Here is a 15493-nt window from a genome sequence, read left to right as displayed (position 1 = left end):
GATCTGGGAGAAGATGCTTGGTGCAACCCTCTGGGGAGGTGCAGCAGATAGGGAAGGCTGCTGGTTGTCCCCAGTAAGGCTGCTGGTGCAGTGTCACCAACCTCAGCAGTCAGCAAGGATGAGAGCAGGAGGTGACATAGTGGTAATCCCTGAGAACCGGCAGGATCAGGATAAGCCTTGCAAAGGGAAGGGACTGCTCATGTCAGAGGATGGTTGCATGCAGGGAGCAGCTGGATGTCCAGACACATGGAGGAGGGGGCCCATAGGGTGCAAGGGTGGGCAAGATGTTCACCAGACTCGTGCCCATGTCTTGCTCATGAGACCTCAAAGCAATTCACTCCTCCAAAGCTGGACCATTCTGCTGCATGCCTGGGCAGTGCATTGAGCCTTTGAGCTCTTGGGGTGAGAGTCGTTGAGCTCAGAGCACTTGAGCAGCCTCTCTCTGGAGCAGTGATAGCACTTACTGAAGCAGCCAGCCCTCACCCACCCTCCCTATGTCCTGAGTGAAGCCGTGGCTGAGCCCTGGCTCCCACCATGGGCTGCTCTGGCAGGCTCAGCTCACCAATCAGCCTCTGCTTTCTCCTTTTTTTTGCTTTTTGTTCTCCCTTTCCAAGCAAGCCACCAAAAGAACCTATCGAGCAGTAATGGAACCGTAACTGCATTTGCTTTGATTAAGCCCCAAATTAGCAGCAGCAAATGTCTCACGAGGACATTCGCCACCGGCAGCTGCTCTCTGCTCCCAGTGCCTTTCCCAATTAATCTGATGGCTGAGTCTGCCTCTCCTGCAGAAACAAGCCTGGCTAATGAGTGAGCTTTGAGAGCTGCAGCCTGCAGTATCTCAGAGCAGTTGGAAGGTGATGGTGACCTCCCCTTAGTCCTCTGAAGAGAATAGCAGAAGCCACTGGATGAAGCGAGATGCTGCTTGTTGGACTGAGGATTAAAACGTGTGGCAGGAGGAGGTGGTTGGTGGAGGCTGGCATCCCGTGGGCTGCCTTTGAAAGATTGGGAAACACGCTTGGTGGCCTGAGGGCCTGTGAGGATGGGGTTGTGACCCTCTGTGGACTGGCCAGCGTGTCTCAGGGGTGTCTGGGCTGTGTCCTCCTGGGGCTCCAGCAAGAGTAGGGGAGGCTTTGTCTCCTCTTGGTGGGGAGGGCAGGGGATGGGGGGAAAGAACCAGAACTAAACTCCTCTTTTTCTCTCTCTTTCCTCTCTGCTTCTAACAATCTTCTTCCATCCCTTCTTCTCTCCTTCCCCCTCCATCCCTCTGTCTTGCATGATCTTTCACACACCACTGTTGTTGGCCCCGTTTCTGCTGCCGCTCCAGAGGGAACACTGGGGAGGAAGAGGAGCAGAGGTGTGTCTGTCCCCCTACTTCGGTGCATTAGCGTCCAGAGCCTGAACCTCACTTCAGGTCCAAATCCTGCCCTGGGGGCGGGGGGTGTAATATGCTTCAGAGGGGCTTGGAAAGGCCCTTTCTCCGTCCAGGAGGAATGGCTGAGTTCGTGCACATCAGCCTTTCAAAAGGACCAGAAAGGTTTAAACTGGTTCCTCTTCAATGTGTTTTTTATACCAAGCAACCTGACTGGTTTCAAGCTGTGATATTTTGCTGTGGGAATTGGTTGGTTGTGCGGGGAATGGTCCCCTGGGCAGGTTTTGGATGTGAACTGAGTCTCTTCACGGAGAAAGCATCCCCCTCTCTTGTCTTTCCTGCTTGCTTCCAGCTTCTGCTGCTGTATAGAGGTGCTGAGGATCGTTTGCCAGCTGGAAAAGTTGGCCCTTCCATACTTTTTTTTTTTCAATGCCATCTCTAGATGAAAAGAAAAATGTAATCAGGGGCTGCATGTCACCGTCGTGAGCGTGTCCTTGGGGCTGCAAAGCTCAAAGCCAACCACATCCACCCGAGCTGGCATCAGGGCAGAAGGAGAGTCACTCCTCTCTTGCTGGAGCATGGGATAGTCCATCTTGGAGCTAATCACTCCAAGTGATGGCTTTAGCAAGAGGATGAGGGTTCTCTGGAGCTTGGCAGTAAATCTTCTGTGCAGCTAAGGCATGCAGTGGAAAATGGCAAAGCTCAGTGCTGCTGTGCGGGATGAAATGCTGCTGCTGAAGGATCAGGAATGCTAAGTACCCCAAACTGGTCTCACCAGCCTGGTTCTCACCAGTGACTGGCCATGGTAAGGCTTTCTTGGGTACCACAACACACACAGCTCATGGGGTCACGCATTCCTGCACCGCCAGTATGAGGATCAAAGGGTCTGAGCAGAGCCACATGTGGGCTTTCCTCCTTTCCAGGCGTGTTGGTCCCCATAAGTAGCCAGAAACACAGCACATTTTTATTGGACTCTTTGATAATTTCTTTTTTTTTCTCTCTCCTTCCTCCCTCAAAAAAACATAAAAAGGCAGGAAGGGAAAAAAAAAAACCACCTAGTTACAAATGTGCTTCTTCTGTAAGCAGGCCAGTGAGAGCTGTGAAGCTTTGCTTCCAGATTTCAAAGCCCCTTCATTTGATTCTTCTCCTTTTTTGTTTTCAGCCTCCAGATTTGGATGTGGGTTTTATTTGCTGCCCTAAGCTTTATCTGGGAGACATTAAACCTTGTTTAGTTTTGTTTGTTTAAGTCTCTTGAAGCATAGCACAGAAGTTTCCACAGCCCTATAAACATAAGCAGCTCGCTCCCAGTCACTGAAGGTTCAGCTCAGCAGATTTTTCGTGCCCCAGCTGGGCTGACTTGAGAGAGGCCAGGCTCCTCCTGACTGGGCTCTCATCCTTTCCCAGTTTCAGTCACACAAACATGCTCTAAGGCTCAGCTAACCCCACTGAATTTACCATGGGATCCCACTTCCAAGCCACCATTTCCACCCAGCACAGCTCCTTCCATCCTGCCTGGTGTGAGGGAGAGCTAGCGCCAGCTACAAGCGTGCAGTGCACTCCTGGTGTTCTCTTCCTCCTTCTCTTCCATAGAGCTGTTTTTCTTCTACCTATTCATGTTTTTCTTTGCTTTTTCCTCCTCTTATCCTTGGCTTTATCCTCACCTGAGTTCTGAGGAGGGGTTCACCCTGGGGCTGTAGTTTCCCTGGTGTGCGTGCACTGAGCTACCACCACCACCACTACAGTGGCATTTCTGTGACACAGGACAAGTGGGACACCTGGATGGGGGACTCCTGAAATCACTTCGAGCTGGTTGCAAGCATCTAGAGCTTAAATCACCCCCTTCTTTTCTTTAAGGCAATGCTGCAGTTCTGTTTGCTCAGGAGCCACAGTGGATCTGAGGCATGCTGAGGGCAGTGCTGGAATTTTGGGACTGTAGGGTGGGGTATGGGAGCCCCCCAAGCTATCAGAAGGGAGGTATGTTTGAGGAGTCACTTGCTCAGGGATGCAGATGGGGGAGAGGTGTATGGCACCCTTCTGGTACCTCTCCCAGATGGGGACCTTCAGCAGAGCCCCACTGAGATGTCCATTCCCAAGAGCTGCAAGTTCTCCATGCTTTCTTGGTCACCCCCCTTAAGAAGCAATGGCACCAAAGGTGAGAGATGTAAAGTCCATGTTGGAGAGACCAATGCTCTTTCCTAGCTCTGATTCATAGAATCATGGAATTGCTTTTGTTGGAAGAGACCCCCAAGAGCACCGAGTCCAACCATTAACCCACTACTGCCAGGTCACCACCAAACCATTTTCCTCAGCACCACATCTCCATGGCTGTGAAACTCCTTCAAGGGTGGGGATTCCACCACTGCCCTGAGCAGCCTGGTCCAGGCCTTGGCAACCCTCAAGGGGAAGAGATTGTTATTCATGTCCAACCTAAACCTTCTCTGGCACATCTTGAGGCTGTTTCCTCTTATGCTACCACTTGTTCCTTGGAAAAGAGACTTACCCCCACCTGGCTACAAGCTCTCAAAGGGCTTTCAGGAGAAAGCCAAGGTTGAAGACAACTTTTTCCTAGGGCACCTCTTGCTTTGCCCTAGGGTGGGAGCTCTGCAGATGGATGTGCCTGCAGCTGAGCAGCTCTTGGTGCCCTTCTGTCCTCAGGCAGTGTGACCTGGGGAAGGGAGGGATGCAGGTGGGAGCTCCTGGGCTGACAGCAGTGCCAATGGGTTTGTGCCTTGCAGGGAGAAGTGGTGCCACATGACGCAGGAGGAGCGTGACGACAGCCTCCGCTTCAATGAGAACATCACCTTCGGGCAGCTGGGGTGAGCTGGGCCTGGGCACCTGCATCCTTGTCAGCTGCTCAGAGCAGCTCACTGGGAACATCCTCTGCGGTGCAGGGGGTGCTCCCTGGGATGTGCTCCTGCCCCTAAAGTCACAAATCCAGGCACCACAGGGACTGTCCCGCAGCTGAGCATCACCCCAGCATCCAGGGGCTGTGGGGAAGAAGAAAAATGGGGGGGGGGGGAAGAAATCCCAGGCAGAACAGGGTACCAGCATGCTGTCCATGCATGGACAGAACAGGGTACCAGGCCAGCCATCCCTGAACTCGGTACAGGGGTCTGTAGGGTCTCAGTACAAGTCTGTAGGAAGGAAGAGAAAGGTAAGGGGAAGAAAATCCAGCCACCACATGGTCCCAGCACGTTGTCTCAGAGATGAGCATCATCCCAGTATTCAGTACTAGGGTCTGTGGGGATGAAGGGGAAGATAGGGGGGAAGAAAATGTGGGCAGCTTGGCCCTGCCTTCATCAAAAGCATCTCTGTACTTCCTCAGCACCTTCATCCACAACATGCTGGCCTTTGGCCTGAACAAGAAGCTCTGCAGTGACTTCCTGAAGAAGCAGGCAACCATTGGCAATTTGGATGAAGGTAGAGATGAGCCTGGAGGGATATACATCTCCTTCACGAGGTCCTGAAGGGATAGAGCCCACCTGCCTGTGGGCTGATGTTTCAACACTTACCCACTGCCCTTTTCTCTCTCCACAGAGCAATACAAGCTGCTCAGTGACCACATCGAGCAGATGGCTACTGAATAGCCACTTGTCCAGCACACCGTGGCAGAGAGGTGGAGGCTGGTGGGAGGGGAGAGAAATCTATCTCCAGGGCTACCTGGAACTGAAGTTGGGCTACTTAAAACCAGTCATCCAGACAAGCTGCAATAAAACCTGCATGATCATCCACTGAACCGTCAAGCTGCACCAGGGCAGCCTGTAGACATAGAAGCCAAACAGCTCCCCCCTTCCCTCTGCAGACCTCCCCTCATCTATTTGCAGAGTAGTCAGACCCAGAAGTGTACTTTGTCAGTTAAAAACAAACAAACAAACAAACACAACAACAAAAAGCCACAAGGGAAAAGCAAAAAGTGACTGCTGCAGCCCCCAGGGGTGTTTGTGGGACCGGGTTCGGCGTCTCTTCAACCCCTGCTGTGATATGATGCTTGTGGTCTTCAGTATTTCATGGCACAGTGGTGGTGGCTGCAGAGCTGCCAAATATCTTTGCTGCTCAGTGCCTTTCTGAGGCTGCCATGGAGAGGTGCAAATCCAGAGGAATCCAAGGCTGTAAGTTTCCTGCTTGCCTTTTCCAACCGGCACCCTCTGGGTGAGGACAACTGAGGCTGGAGCTGGAGGGTGATGGCATGGGCCACATCCAGCTGCTGTGGCTGCATCCAGACACTGAAGGAAGCCACTGCCAGGACAGACCAGTTGGTTCTACCTCCAGTTTGACCTGCCTCCCTCTGGAATGAGGCACTGGACATCCACAACACATGGGTTTGTCCTCAGATGGCTGCTGAGGATGGTGATGGGATGAGCAGCTGACGAGGGATGCTCTGGGTGTCTCCCAGAGGTTGTGTTATGTATCCAGGGATGTCACCACTGGCTGGGGACATGGGCAGTGTGAGAGCTTGTTGGAAGCAGAGATGAGGCTGCTATCCTTGATGTACTGTTCCCTTGGAGCTGGAAATCCTTTCCTTGGGAAATCTTCCCTGTGCTGCTTGTTGGGTTTGAGATCCCAGAGCAGGCACAAAACACAGTTTGATCCATATCATCAGCCTGGATCAGCAGGAATAAAGCCATGGGTGGGATTGCTGGGAGAGGAGACAGAGAAGCATCACCTGGTTTCCTGCAACAACCATGGTGTTGGATTAATCATCCTCCTTCTCTAGGCTTCATCTCACTGTCTTCTCTTCCCCCAAGACTTTCCCTCCAGCTCATCATCAACTAAACCTTGTTATGAGCCAAGTCCAGGTTTCCAGGGAGCACCAGGCCAGTTTTCCTCATGCTCTCAGCTTTATCCCATAAGATAAATAGCATAACAGGCTTCTTTTTCTCCCCTCTGTAGCCCTTGGTTTCTGGTGCATTTCTAGGTGTACAATGTTGGGTTTAACCTCAACTGGGAATGGGTTGGTGGGGAAAGGTTTTTAGTGGGGTGAAGGTTTATCCTCAACTGGGAATAGATTTTTAGGGAAAGGTTTTTAGTGGGGTGAAGGTTTATCCTCAACTGGGAATGGATTACTGGGGAAAGGTTTTTAGTGGGGTGAGAGTTTAACCTAAACTGGCAATGGATGATTGGGGAAAGGTTTTTAGTGTGGTGAAGGTTTATCCTCAACTGGGAATGGATTACTGGGGAAAGGTTTTTAGTGGGGTGAGAGTTTAACCTAAACTGGGAATGGATTATTAGGGAAAGGTTTTTAGTGGGGTGAGAGTTTAACCTAAAGTGGGAATGGATGATTGGGGAAAGGTTTTTAGTGTGGTGAAGGTTTAACCTAAACTGGGAATGGATGATTGGGGAAAGGTTTTTAGTGGGGTGAAGGTTTAACCTAAACTGGGAATGGATGATTAGGGAAAGGTTTTTAGTGTGGTGAAGGTTTAACCTAAACTGGGAATGGATGATTGGGGAAAGGTTTTTAGTGTGGTGAAGGTTTATCCTCAACTGGGAATGGATTACTGGGGAAAGGTTTTTAGTGGGGTGAAGGTTTAACCTAAACTGGGAATGGATTACTGGGGAGAGGTTTTTAGTGTTTTGAAGGTTTAACCTAAACTGGGAATGGATTACTGGGGAGAGGTTTTTAGTGTGGTGAAGGTTTAACCTAAACTGGGAATGGATGATTTGGGAAAGGTTTTTAGTGTGGTGAAGGTTTAACCTAAACTGGGAATGGATGATTGAGGAAAGGTTTTTAGTGTGGTGAAGGTTTAACCTAAACTGGGAATGGATGATTAGGGAAAGGTTTTTAGTGGGGTGAGAGTTTAACCTAAACTGGGAATGGATGATTGGGGAAAGGTTTTTAGTGGGGTGAGAGTTTAACCTAAACTGGGAATGGATTATTAGGGAAAGGTTTTTAGTGTGGTGAAGGTTTAACCTAAACTGGGAATGGATGATTGGGGAAAGGTTTTTAGTGTGGTGAGGGGCTGCAGGAGGGAACTAAGATGCACAAATGTCCCCTTCAGCAGCCCCTCACCCCCCAACCCCCCCATTTTGCTGAAGCATGAGCATCAGAAAGCTCAGTACCACAACCTGCATCCAGTAGCCGCACTCCAGTTTTCCCCTGAATCCAGCTTTGTTTCTTTACTGTTCTTTCTTTTCCAACCTAAAAAAGAGTTTGGGGGGGGGGGAAAGAGCTTAGTGAGGGAAAAAAAATATATTATTTGCATGTGTATTTTTGTAAAAAAAAAAAAAAAAGGAAAAAAAGAAAAGATATAAAAAAATAAAGTCAAATAAAAAAGAATTAAACAAAAAAACAACCTTAAACCCTTCCTGGTTGGGCTTGAATGAAGACTGGGGTAAGAAAGAGAAAGATTGGAATAAATTTATCTTCAAGATGACTTTTTGTTCCCCCTCTCCTCAGTCCTTGTGGTGTGTTTTGATCCCATGAACCTTCTCCACCATCGGTGGTCCCTGGTGCTTTCTCCAGCTTTTCCCTTTTGATGACCCTACCTTTTTTTTTTTCAGTAGGGAAAAATTTGAGGCACTTCTTCAAGAGACACGAACGTTTGCCCTGCAGCCAGCTAAGCTCACAAAGGAGATGTAATTCTGATTCTCTTTTCCCCTCCGTGCTCAGCCTTTGCCGCTGATCTGAGCTGGGATCCCGCTCTGGCCTGGGGACATTTGATTTCAGTGTATTTAAAAATCAATTACTCAGAATTATTAAGGTTTAAAAAAAAAGAGAGAGAGAGAAAGATAAAGATGTTCCTTCAGCTGAAGAGGTTGGGAGTCTCAGCTTCTCCTCAGGCTTTGGAGACTGCAACCCCTCAGGTCTCCCTATGGCCAGGCTGAGCCCATTCGCTGCCCTGCAGTGCTCCCTTCTCCGTTGATAACACAGGAGCGCAGCTCACAGCCAATTTCTCTTAGGAACGAACTTTCCCTGCTCCTCCTCTTTTATATTACCCTCCTTGGAGCACTGCACAGATCCAGCACTGCAGGAAGAAAGCCATCAGGCCTGCAGCACACCCTTAGCTGGTTTAGCTGGGATTTTGCTGGCCAGCTGTGGAAAACCAGAAGCCATGTGCCCTGGGATGGCTTTTGTTCCCTCTACCCAACGAACTCATATCACCTCCCTCGATAATCTTGTGTGTATCTGTAAGGAGGTGGCTACTGCTCAGGTATTTGCTCAGTGCTGGGTGCCCTTTGCAGTGGGTGCACCCTCAGCACCTCTGATGTTGCTTCTTGGCTGCGCCTGCACTTGCAGAAGAGTGTGAAGAGACTGTAGCAAAAGGGAACGAGACCCTTGGCGATTTAAAACCAAGCTGAAAGCTCTCCCAGTGCTTCTGCTCTGCTCCTTGGGTGGTGGGTGTTGATTTTTAATGAAAGGAGGTGCATTAAAAGCAGTGAGGGGCAGCTGAGGGAGGATACCCATTCCAGGAGGGTCTTTGGTCCAGCTGAAACCGCCCAAAGTTGGGTTAGACCAGCTGTGACCCGGCTAAGTACAGGAGAAGATCCTGGCAAAGGTAAGAGCAACACCAAAAGGGGAATGTGCTGCACAGCATGGGCAGAGTCTGGCTTCCATCCCATCCCACCTCACCCTATCCCATCTCTCGCTCTCTACGGGGTGTTAATTACACCCTCCATGCTTTTTTTTTTCCTTGAGGAAAGCCACTCATCCATTAAACCCAGGGATTAGGCAGAGGCTGAGTGGCTGCTCCAGCTTGGATCTTTCAAGGCTGAGCACAGCAAGCAGCTCTCAGCCCCCTCTCCCTCCCCCGAGGGATCAAAAGGACATTCTCTTGCCGGGCTCTAGGGGTTTTATTGTGTTTCTATTAAAGCTGCTAAAAGTCTTCCCATTGTAGCAGCGTCTGGGAGTGATGAGCGTTCATCACAGAGGGGAATTCGTGGTGGGTTTGGTTGTAAAAACACCTCTAAGCTGGCTGGATTTATGGCTGTTAAATCATCCCTTTTCTCATCTGTCACAGCCTTTTCAGATGTTCATCACCGAACAACAGCGACGCCGGGGCCGTCGCTTGTGCCGCAGTGTGCGGAGCAAGAGGGAGGGAGGGAGGGAGGGAGGGGAGCCCTCGCCGGCACTAACTGCCTCATGATTTATGGAGAGCATCTCTTAAGCGCTTTTTTTACCCAAGCAGGAGAAGCTTTGCCTCTTTTGCATACTCTGCCAGCTTTGCTCTACCAGCTGGAGCCAGGCTGAGGGATTTAGAGCCCCGTTGGAAAGTTTGACAGCAGTGTTCAGGGAATTTTGAAGCTGGCCCTTGCCTGGAGTGGGCTCTGCAATGCAGGGCTGCACCTCTCACCATGCCTGGGCTTGGCTTTGGGGGTTGCATCTCCTCACTCTTCTCTTGTTTTGGGGTGAAACATGGGAAAGTGTTTCAGGGGCAATGATTTTCATGGAATCATAGAAACAACCAGGTTGGAAGAGACCTCCAAGATCATCCAGTCCAACCTAGCACCCAGCCCTAGCCAATCAACCAGACCATGGCACTGAGTGCCCCATCCAGTCTTGAACACCTCCAGGGATGGCAACTCCACCACCTCCCTGGGCAGCCCATTCCAATGCCAATCACTTTCTCTGGCAACAACTTCATCCTAACATCCAGCGTAGACCTCCCCTGGCACAACTTGAGTCTGTGTCCCCTTGTTCTGGTGCTGCTTGCCTGGGAGAAGAGACCAACCCTCACCTGGCTACAGCCTCCCTTCAGGGAGTTGTAGACAGCAATGAGGTCTGCCCTGAGCCTCCTCTTCTGCAGGCTGCACACCCCCAGCTCCCTCAGCCCCTCCTCACAGGGCTGTGCTCCAGGCCCCTCACCAGCTTTGTCACCCTTCTCTGGACATGTCCCAGCACCTCAACATCTCTCTTGAATTGAGGGGTCCAGAACTGGACACAGCACTCAAGGTGTGGCCTGACCAGTGCTGAGTCCAGGGGCAGAATAACCTCCCTTGTCCTGCTGGCCACACTGCTCCTGATCCAGGCCAGGATGCCATTGGCTCTCCTGCCCACCTGGGCACAGGTGTTCTATTTTTAAATTAGAACAGGGTAGATTTAGATTTGGCTTTAGGAAGAAGTTCTTTACAATGAGGGTGGTGAGACACTGGGATTGTTTGCCCAAAGAAGTTGTGGACAGCTCATTCCTGGGAGAGTTTCAGACTAGGCTTTGAGCACACTGGTCTAGTAAGAGGCAGAGGGGTTTGGAACTAGATGATCTTTAAGGTCTCTTCCAAGCCAAGCCCTTCTGTGATTGTATGACATCACACCAGTGTCCACCACAGCAGGCTGCAAAGACACTGCTCTGGTGGAATGTGGCAAGTACTACAGAATCACAGAAGTAACCAAGTTGGAAAAGACCTTTGAGATCATCAAGACCAACCTATTACCCAGCACCATCTAATCAACTAAACCATGGCACCAAGTGTCACATCCAGTCTTTTTTTAAACACTTCCAGGGGTGGTGACTCCACCACCTCTCCAGCCAGCCCATTCCAATGCCAGTCACTTATTCTGCAAAGAACTTCTTCCTAACATCTAGCCTAAACCTGCCCTGGTGCAGCTTGAGAGTGTGTACTCTCCTTTGTCACTGGTTGCCTGGGAGAGGAGACCAACCCCCACCTGGCCACAGCCTCCTTTCGGTAGTTGTAGGCAGCAATCAAGTCTCCTCAATGACTGGTAATAGAAAGGCTTAGAATCATGGAATGTTAGAGGTTGGAAGGGACCTCCAGAGATCATCAAGTCCAACCCCCCTGTCAGGGCTGGATCCCCTCTGGTAGTTCACATAGGAATGCATCCAGGTGTGTTTTGAAAGCCTCCAGAGAAGGGAGACTCCACAACCTCTCTGGGCAGCCTGTTCCAGTGCTCTATCACCTGCACTGTAAAGAAGTTTCTCCTCAGGTTGAGGTGAAACCTTCTATGTTCCGTTTTGTATCCACTGCTCCTTATCTCATTGCTGTGCACCACTGAAAAGAGCTTGGCCCCATCTGCTTGACACCCACCCCTCAGCTATTGATAGACATGGATCAGATCCCCTCTCAGCCTTCTCTTCTCCAGACTAAACAGCCCCAGGGCTCTCAGCCTCTCTCCACAGGGAAGATGCTCGAGACCCCAAACCATCCTTGTGGCTCTCCACTGGACTCTCTCCAGCAGATCCCTGTCTCTCTCGAATTGTACAGCCCAAAATTTGACACAGTATTGCAGGTGTGGTCTCAGCAGGGCAGAGCAGAGGGGGGAGAAGAACCTCCCTAGACCTGCTGGCCACACTTTCCATGTCACAGCCCAGAATGTCATTGGCTCTTTTGGCCACAAGGGCACATTGTTGGCCCAGGGAGTACTTGCTGGAAGACCTCACTCACACTTTGTATATACAGATATATATCTATGTGTATACATATTTATAACCTGCATTTGGTTTTCTTTTTCATTTTCATTTTCATTTCTTAGCTTTCCTCTTGATTTCCTCATTCTCCCCCTTTAGACATGTGTGACTCATTCTTCTTCAGCCAACACAGTGAGCCAGGGAAGGTGTCCAAGCAGTAGTGACAAAGGGTTGGTCATGAAAAGGGTGGTTTTGATGCAAGCACTACAGGCCAGCTTTTGTTTTCATTGGTTTGCTTTTTCCAATCTCACTTCTTCCCCATCTCCTTCCTCTTCCCCACCATCTTCCTCCTTTCCTCTCCAACTCCTTTCTTCCCCCCATCTTCTTCTTTTCACTTCCATCTCCACCCTTTTTTTTTCATTTCCATCTCCATCTTTTTCCTCCCCCCTTTTCCTCTCCATCTCTCTCCTGTCAGCACTGCCTCCCCTTTCCTACCATACCTGCCCCTTTCCCACCCCACACTGCATTTCATTCTTTTCCCCCCAAACTCAGAACACCTGCGTTCTGCTGGAGTCTCCTCCCACCCCAGGTGTGGCCACTTTGCCCTCCCTGCCCACTCCCCTTTTTAACCAGCTCCAGGAACGGCAGAAGCCCCAAGTTTGCCCATCTGGGCAGAGGGATCCTCCTCCCATCGAGGCTGGTGAGTACCCATGGTGCACACTGGGTGAATGGTGGTGGTGGATCAAAGGCCGGGGGGCCTGGTGGCCCCCCGGTTAGCTAGGCTAGAGACTTGATGATTGCTCTAACATCACCCTTGGATGCTGGCTGGGCCTCCTTACTCAGGCTGAGCTCCTCTGCATTTAGCTGTTTCTTTCTGCTCACTTGTAAGGTCTTGTTTTGCAGTGCAAAGCCTAAGCAGTGTGTTGTGAGATGCTGCTGGAGACGTCTGATGCTTCACCTCCAGAACTGATCCCAGGCAACCTCTTTTCCTGCTGCTTCCCAAAACAGACCATGGAAAGTCTTTTTGGGATGGAGCCTCCAGCTTTGTCCAGGTGCTGGCAACGGCTGCAGAGCATCCAGGCTGTGACTGAAGCTGCCGAGCACCGTGGGCTACTGCATCCCATGTGGGCGCTGGCAATTCGTCGTGATACCAGCCTGGTACACAGAAAGCAAGCCCCAGAGACATCTGGCAGAGGCTGGTTTGTCCCCCCCCAGTTTCTAGCAGGTGCACCAGTAACCGGTTTCGTAGCCCCATCATGTGTCTGCCAAGTGAACTGCATTGCTGGCTCCCAGCTCTCTGGCCCCTGGGTCAGGCAACGCTTGGCCCCCTGCGGCACAAAAGTATGCAGCTGGTGGTGCCTCCGGAGTCGGGATGTGCCCAGGAAATATCCTGTCTCCATCTGCTCTCCCGTCGGGAAATTACTGCTGTGGTGGCGGCTTTGGAGCCGTGCTGAGCTGTTTTGCTGCCAGAGACCCTGCTCATCACCCTGTGATGCCCATCAGTACCCAGCCAAGGTGGCAGGGCTGGGGCTAGGTTTTACAGGAGACCCACAGAACTCATGTGGCATGCTCAGCTGGCTGTGGTGGTGTTCTCTGTAGAACAAACATAGAATGTCAGGGGCTGGAAGGGACCTCCAAAGCTCATCTGGTCCAGCCCCCCTGCCAGAGCAGGATCACCTGGAGCAGATCACACTGGAACACATCCAGATGGTTCTTGAGTATCTCCAGAGAGAAAGACTCCACAATCTCCCTGGGCAGCCTGTTCCAGTGCTCTGTCATACTCACAGTGAAAAAAATTCCCCCTCAAGTTCACATGGAACCTCCTATGCCTCAACTTCCACCCATTGCCCCTTGTCCTGTCACTGGACATCACCCAGCAGAGGCTGGCTGCAGCCTCCTGGCACTCACCCTGCACGTATGTATAAACATTAATCAGGTCACCCCTTAGTCTCCTCCTCTCCAAGCTAACAAGCCCCAGCTGCCTCAGTCTCTCCTCACAAGGAAGATGTTCAACTTCCTGAATCATTTCCGTGGCTCTGTGCTGGGCTCTTTCAAGCAACTCCCTGTCTCTCTTGAGCTGGGGGAGATGTCTGATATGGGCTCAGCCCTAACTAAAATCACAGGATCGTCAAAAGTTGTGGAGTGGAAGGAAACTTTTAAGATCATTTAGTCCAACTGCCTTGCAATCAGCAGGGGCATCTGCAACTAGAGCAGGTTGCTCAGAGCTCCAAACAACCTGGCCTGGAATAGTTCCATCTCCCACCTCCCTGGGCAGCCTGGGTCAGTGTCTTACCACCCTCAACATAAAAAAACCCCAACATTCTACCCTCTATCCTGTTTGAACCTCCCTCTTCTAGCATCAGGCCATCACCCCTTGCCTGTCAGAACAGACCTTACTCAAAAGTCTGTCTCTGGCTTTCTAACTGACTCCTTTAGGTACTGAAAGGCCACAGGAAGGTCTCCCTGGAGCCTTCTCTTCTCCAGGCTGAGCAACCTCAACTCTCTCAGTCAGTCCTCACAGCAGAGGCATTCCAGCCCTTGCATTGTTCCTGTGGTCTCCTCTGGACCCACTCCAACAACTTCACATTTTCCTTGTCTTTGGGGTGCTGAATTTCCCAGGAATTGTAGGAAAGAAGCCTATGGAAATCCCCTTATTCCTCCCTCCAGGCATCTCCAGGAGATGTTTCCACTTGGATTATGTTAAGTGTCTAAGGACTCATCAGTGTCCTATTAGGATGGGCAGGATGTTTAGCTTTCAAGTCTCTCAAATTAGAGATTGGATCCCAACACTAAAATATTTGATTTTATCCTTCTCTGAATGATTTCCAATTGAAAGTTGAAGATTCCCATGGAGAAACACAGCTTTGGTTTGGGTTATTTTATTTGTTTTCCCCTTACTGGAGCCTACACTTCTCAAATCTATTTTACAACAACCCAGGGATGCTGGTGGGAAAAAGATGCTCCACAGCTCCTCTTTCAGAAGGGCTTAAGGCAAGGCTGAGTCACTGCATGTGGAGACAGAGCTGCAGATAGGGCCCTGGACAGTGACAAAACACATCTGTCCTCTGTGATCACATCCCAGATGTGAGTCATATCCTCTTGCCCTGCACTTTCAACCCCAGACACTGTGCTGGGGCAAGGTCGGTGCAGCTCCTTGGCTGGCTGAGGAGGTGATAGTGGTGTGCTGGATGAATTCTTTTCACCTGGCTTTCACCCAGTAATGCTTTTTCACTGCTAGTTCTCAGAGAACATTGAGCTCAGCTGCAAGGAGTCCTAGGGCTCAGCCTAACTTGCCCCTCCACAAGGAAAGTGAGATGTGCAGCTCTTTAAAGGAATGTGATGCTTGAGGATGCATTATGGTAGATCTTCTTGCTCTCCCTCAGTTGAGGGAGCTGAGGTTGTTCAGCTCAGAGAAAAGGAGGCTGAGCAGAGACATTCTGCCTCTCTACAACTCCCTGACAGGAGTTGGTGCTGAGGGGAATCAGTCTCTTCCCCCAGGAATTAAGTAGTAGAACAAGAGGAATCAGCCTCAAGTTGCACCAGCAGAGATTTAGGTTGGACATGAGGAACAATTTCTTCTCCTTGAGGGTTGTTGAGGTCCAGATCAGGCTGTCCAGGGCAGTGGCAGAGTTCCCATCCTTGGAGGGGGTTCAAAGGTGTGGAGATGTGGTGCTGAGTGACTTGGTTTGGTGGTGACCTGGCAGTGCTGGGTTAATGGTTGGACTTGATGACCTTGGAGGTCTCTTCCAGCCAAAACAATTATGTGATTGTGTAGTTTTGACTGTATCAGTTTGCTTACATGGTGGAGAGGACACAGTGCTAACAG

The 15493-nt window shown here is 50.6% G+C and overlaps 1 protein-coding gene and 1 long non-coding RNA gene across 10 annotated transcripts in view; both read left to right on the top strand.

The window, feature by feature from the left end:
* Positions 1 to 7740, top strand: part of KIAA0513 (KIAA0513 ortholog) — a 29839-nt gene extending 22099 nt beyond the window's left edge. For 6 of the 9 annotated variants that reach the window (XM_064160067.1, XM_064160066.1, XM_064160064.1 and 3 more), the window contains exons 10-14: positions 1325 to 1354; positions 4105 to 4185; positions 4695 to 4789; positions 4907 to 6550; positions 6659 to 7740. In XM_064160067.1, coding sequence (XP_064016137.1) covers positions 1325 to 1354; positions 4105 to 4185; positions 4695 to 4789; positions 4907 to 4956 — 256 coding nt within the window. In that variant the 3' untranslated portion in view covers positions 4957 to 6550; positions 6659 to 7740. The remainder of the gene's footprint in view (positions 1 to 1324; positions 1355 to 4104; positions 4186 to 4694; positions 4790 to 4906; positions 6551 to 6658) is intronic. The other 3 variants (XM_064160071.1, XM_064160070.1, XM_064160073.1) reach the window with 3 other exon arrangements.
* Positions 7741 to 12331: 4591 nt separating this feature from the next.
* On the top strand, positions 12332 to 13748 carry LOC135184208 (uncharacterized). Its single transcript, XR_010305908.1, has 2 exons — positions 12332 to 12367; positions 12571 to 13748. It is a non-coding gene; the product is annotated as an uncharacterized LOC135184208 (long non-coding RNA).
* The last annotated feature ends 1745 nt before the right edge of the window (positions 13749 to 15493 follow it).

The sequence above is a fragment of the Pogoniulus pusillus genome, chromosome 20 (genome assembly GCF_015220805.1).
Source record: "Pogoniulus pusillus isolate bPogPus1 chromosome 20, bPogPus1.pri, whole genome shotgun sequence".
Lineage (NCBI taxonomy): Eukaryota > Metazoa > Chordata > Aves > Piciformes > Lybiidae > Pogoniulus > Pogoniulus pusillus.
This window is presented reverse-complemented; position numbering and strand designations above follow the sequence as displayed.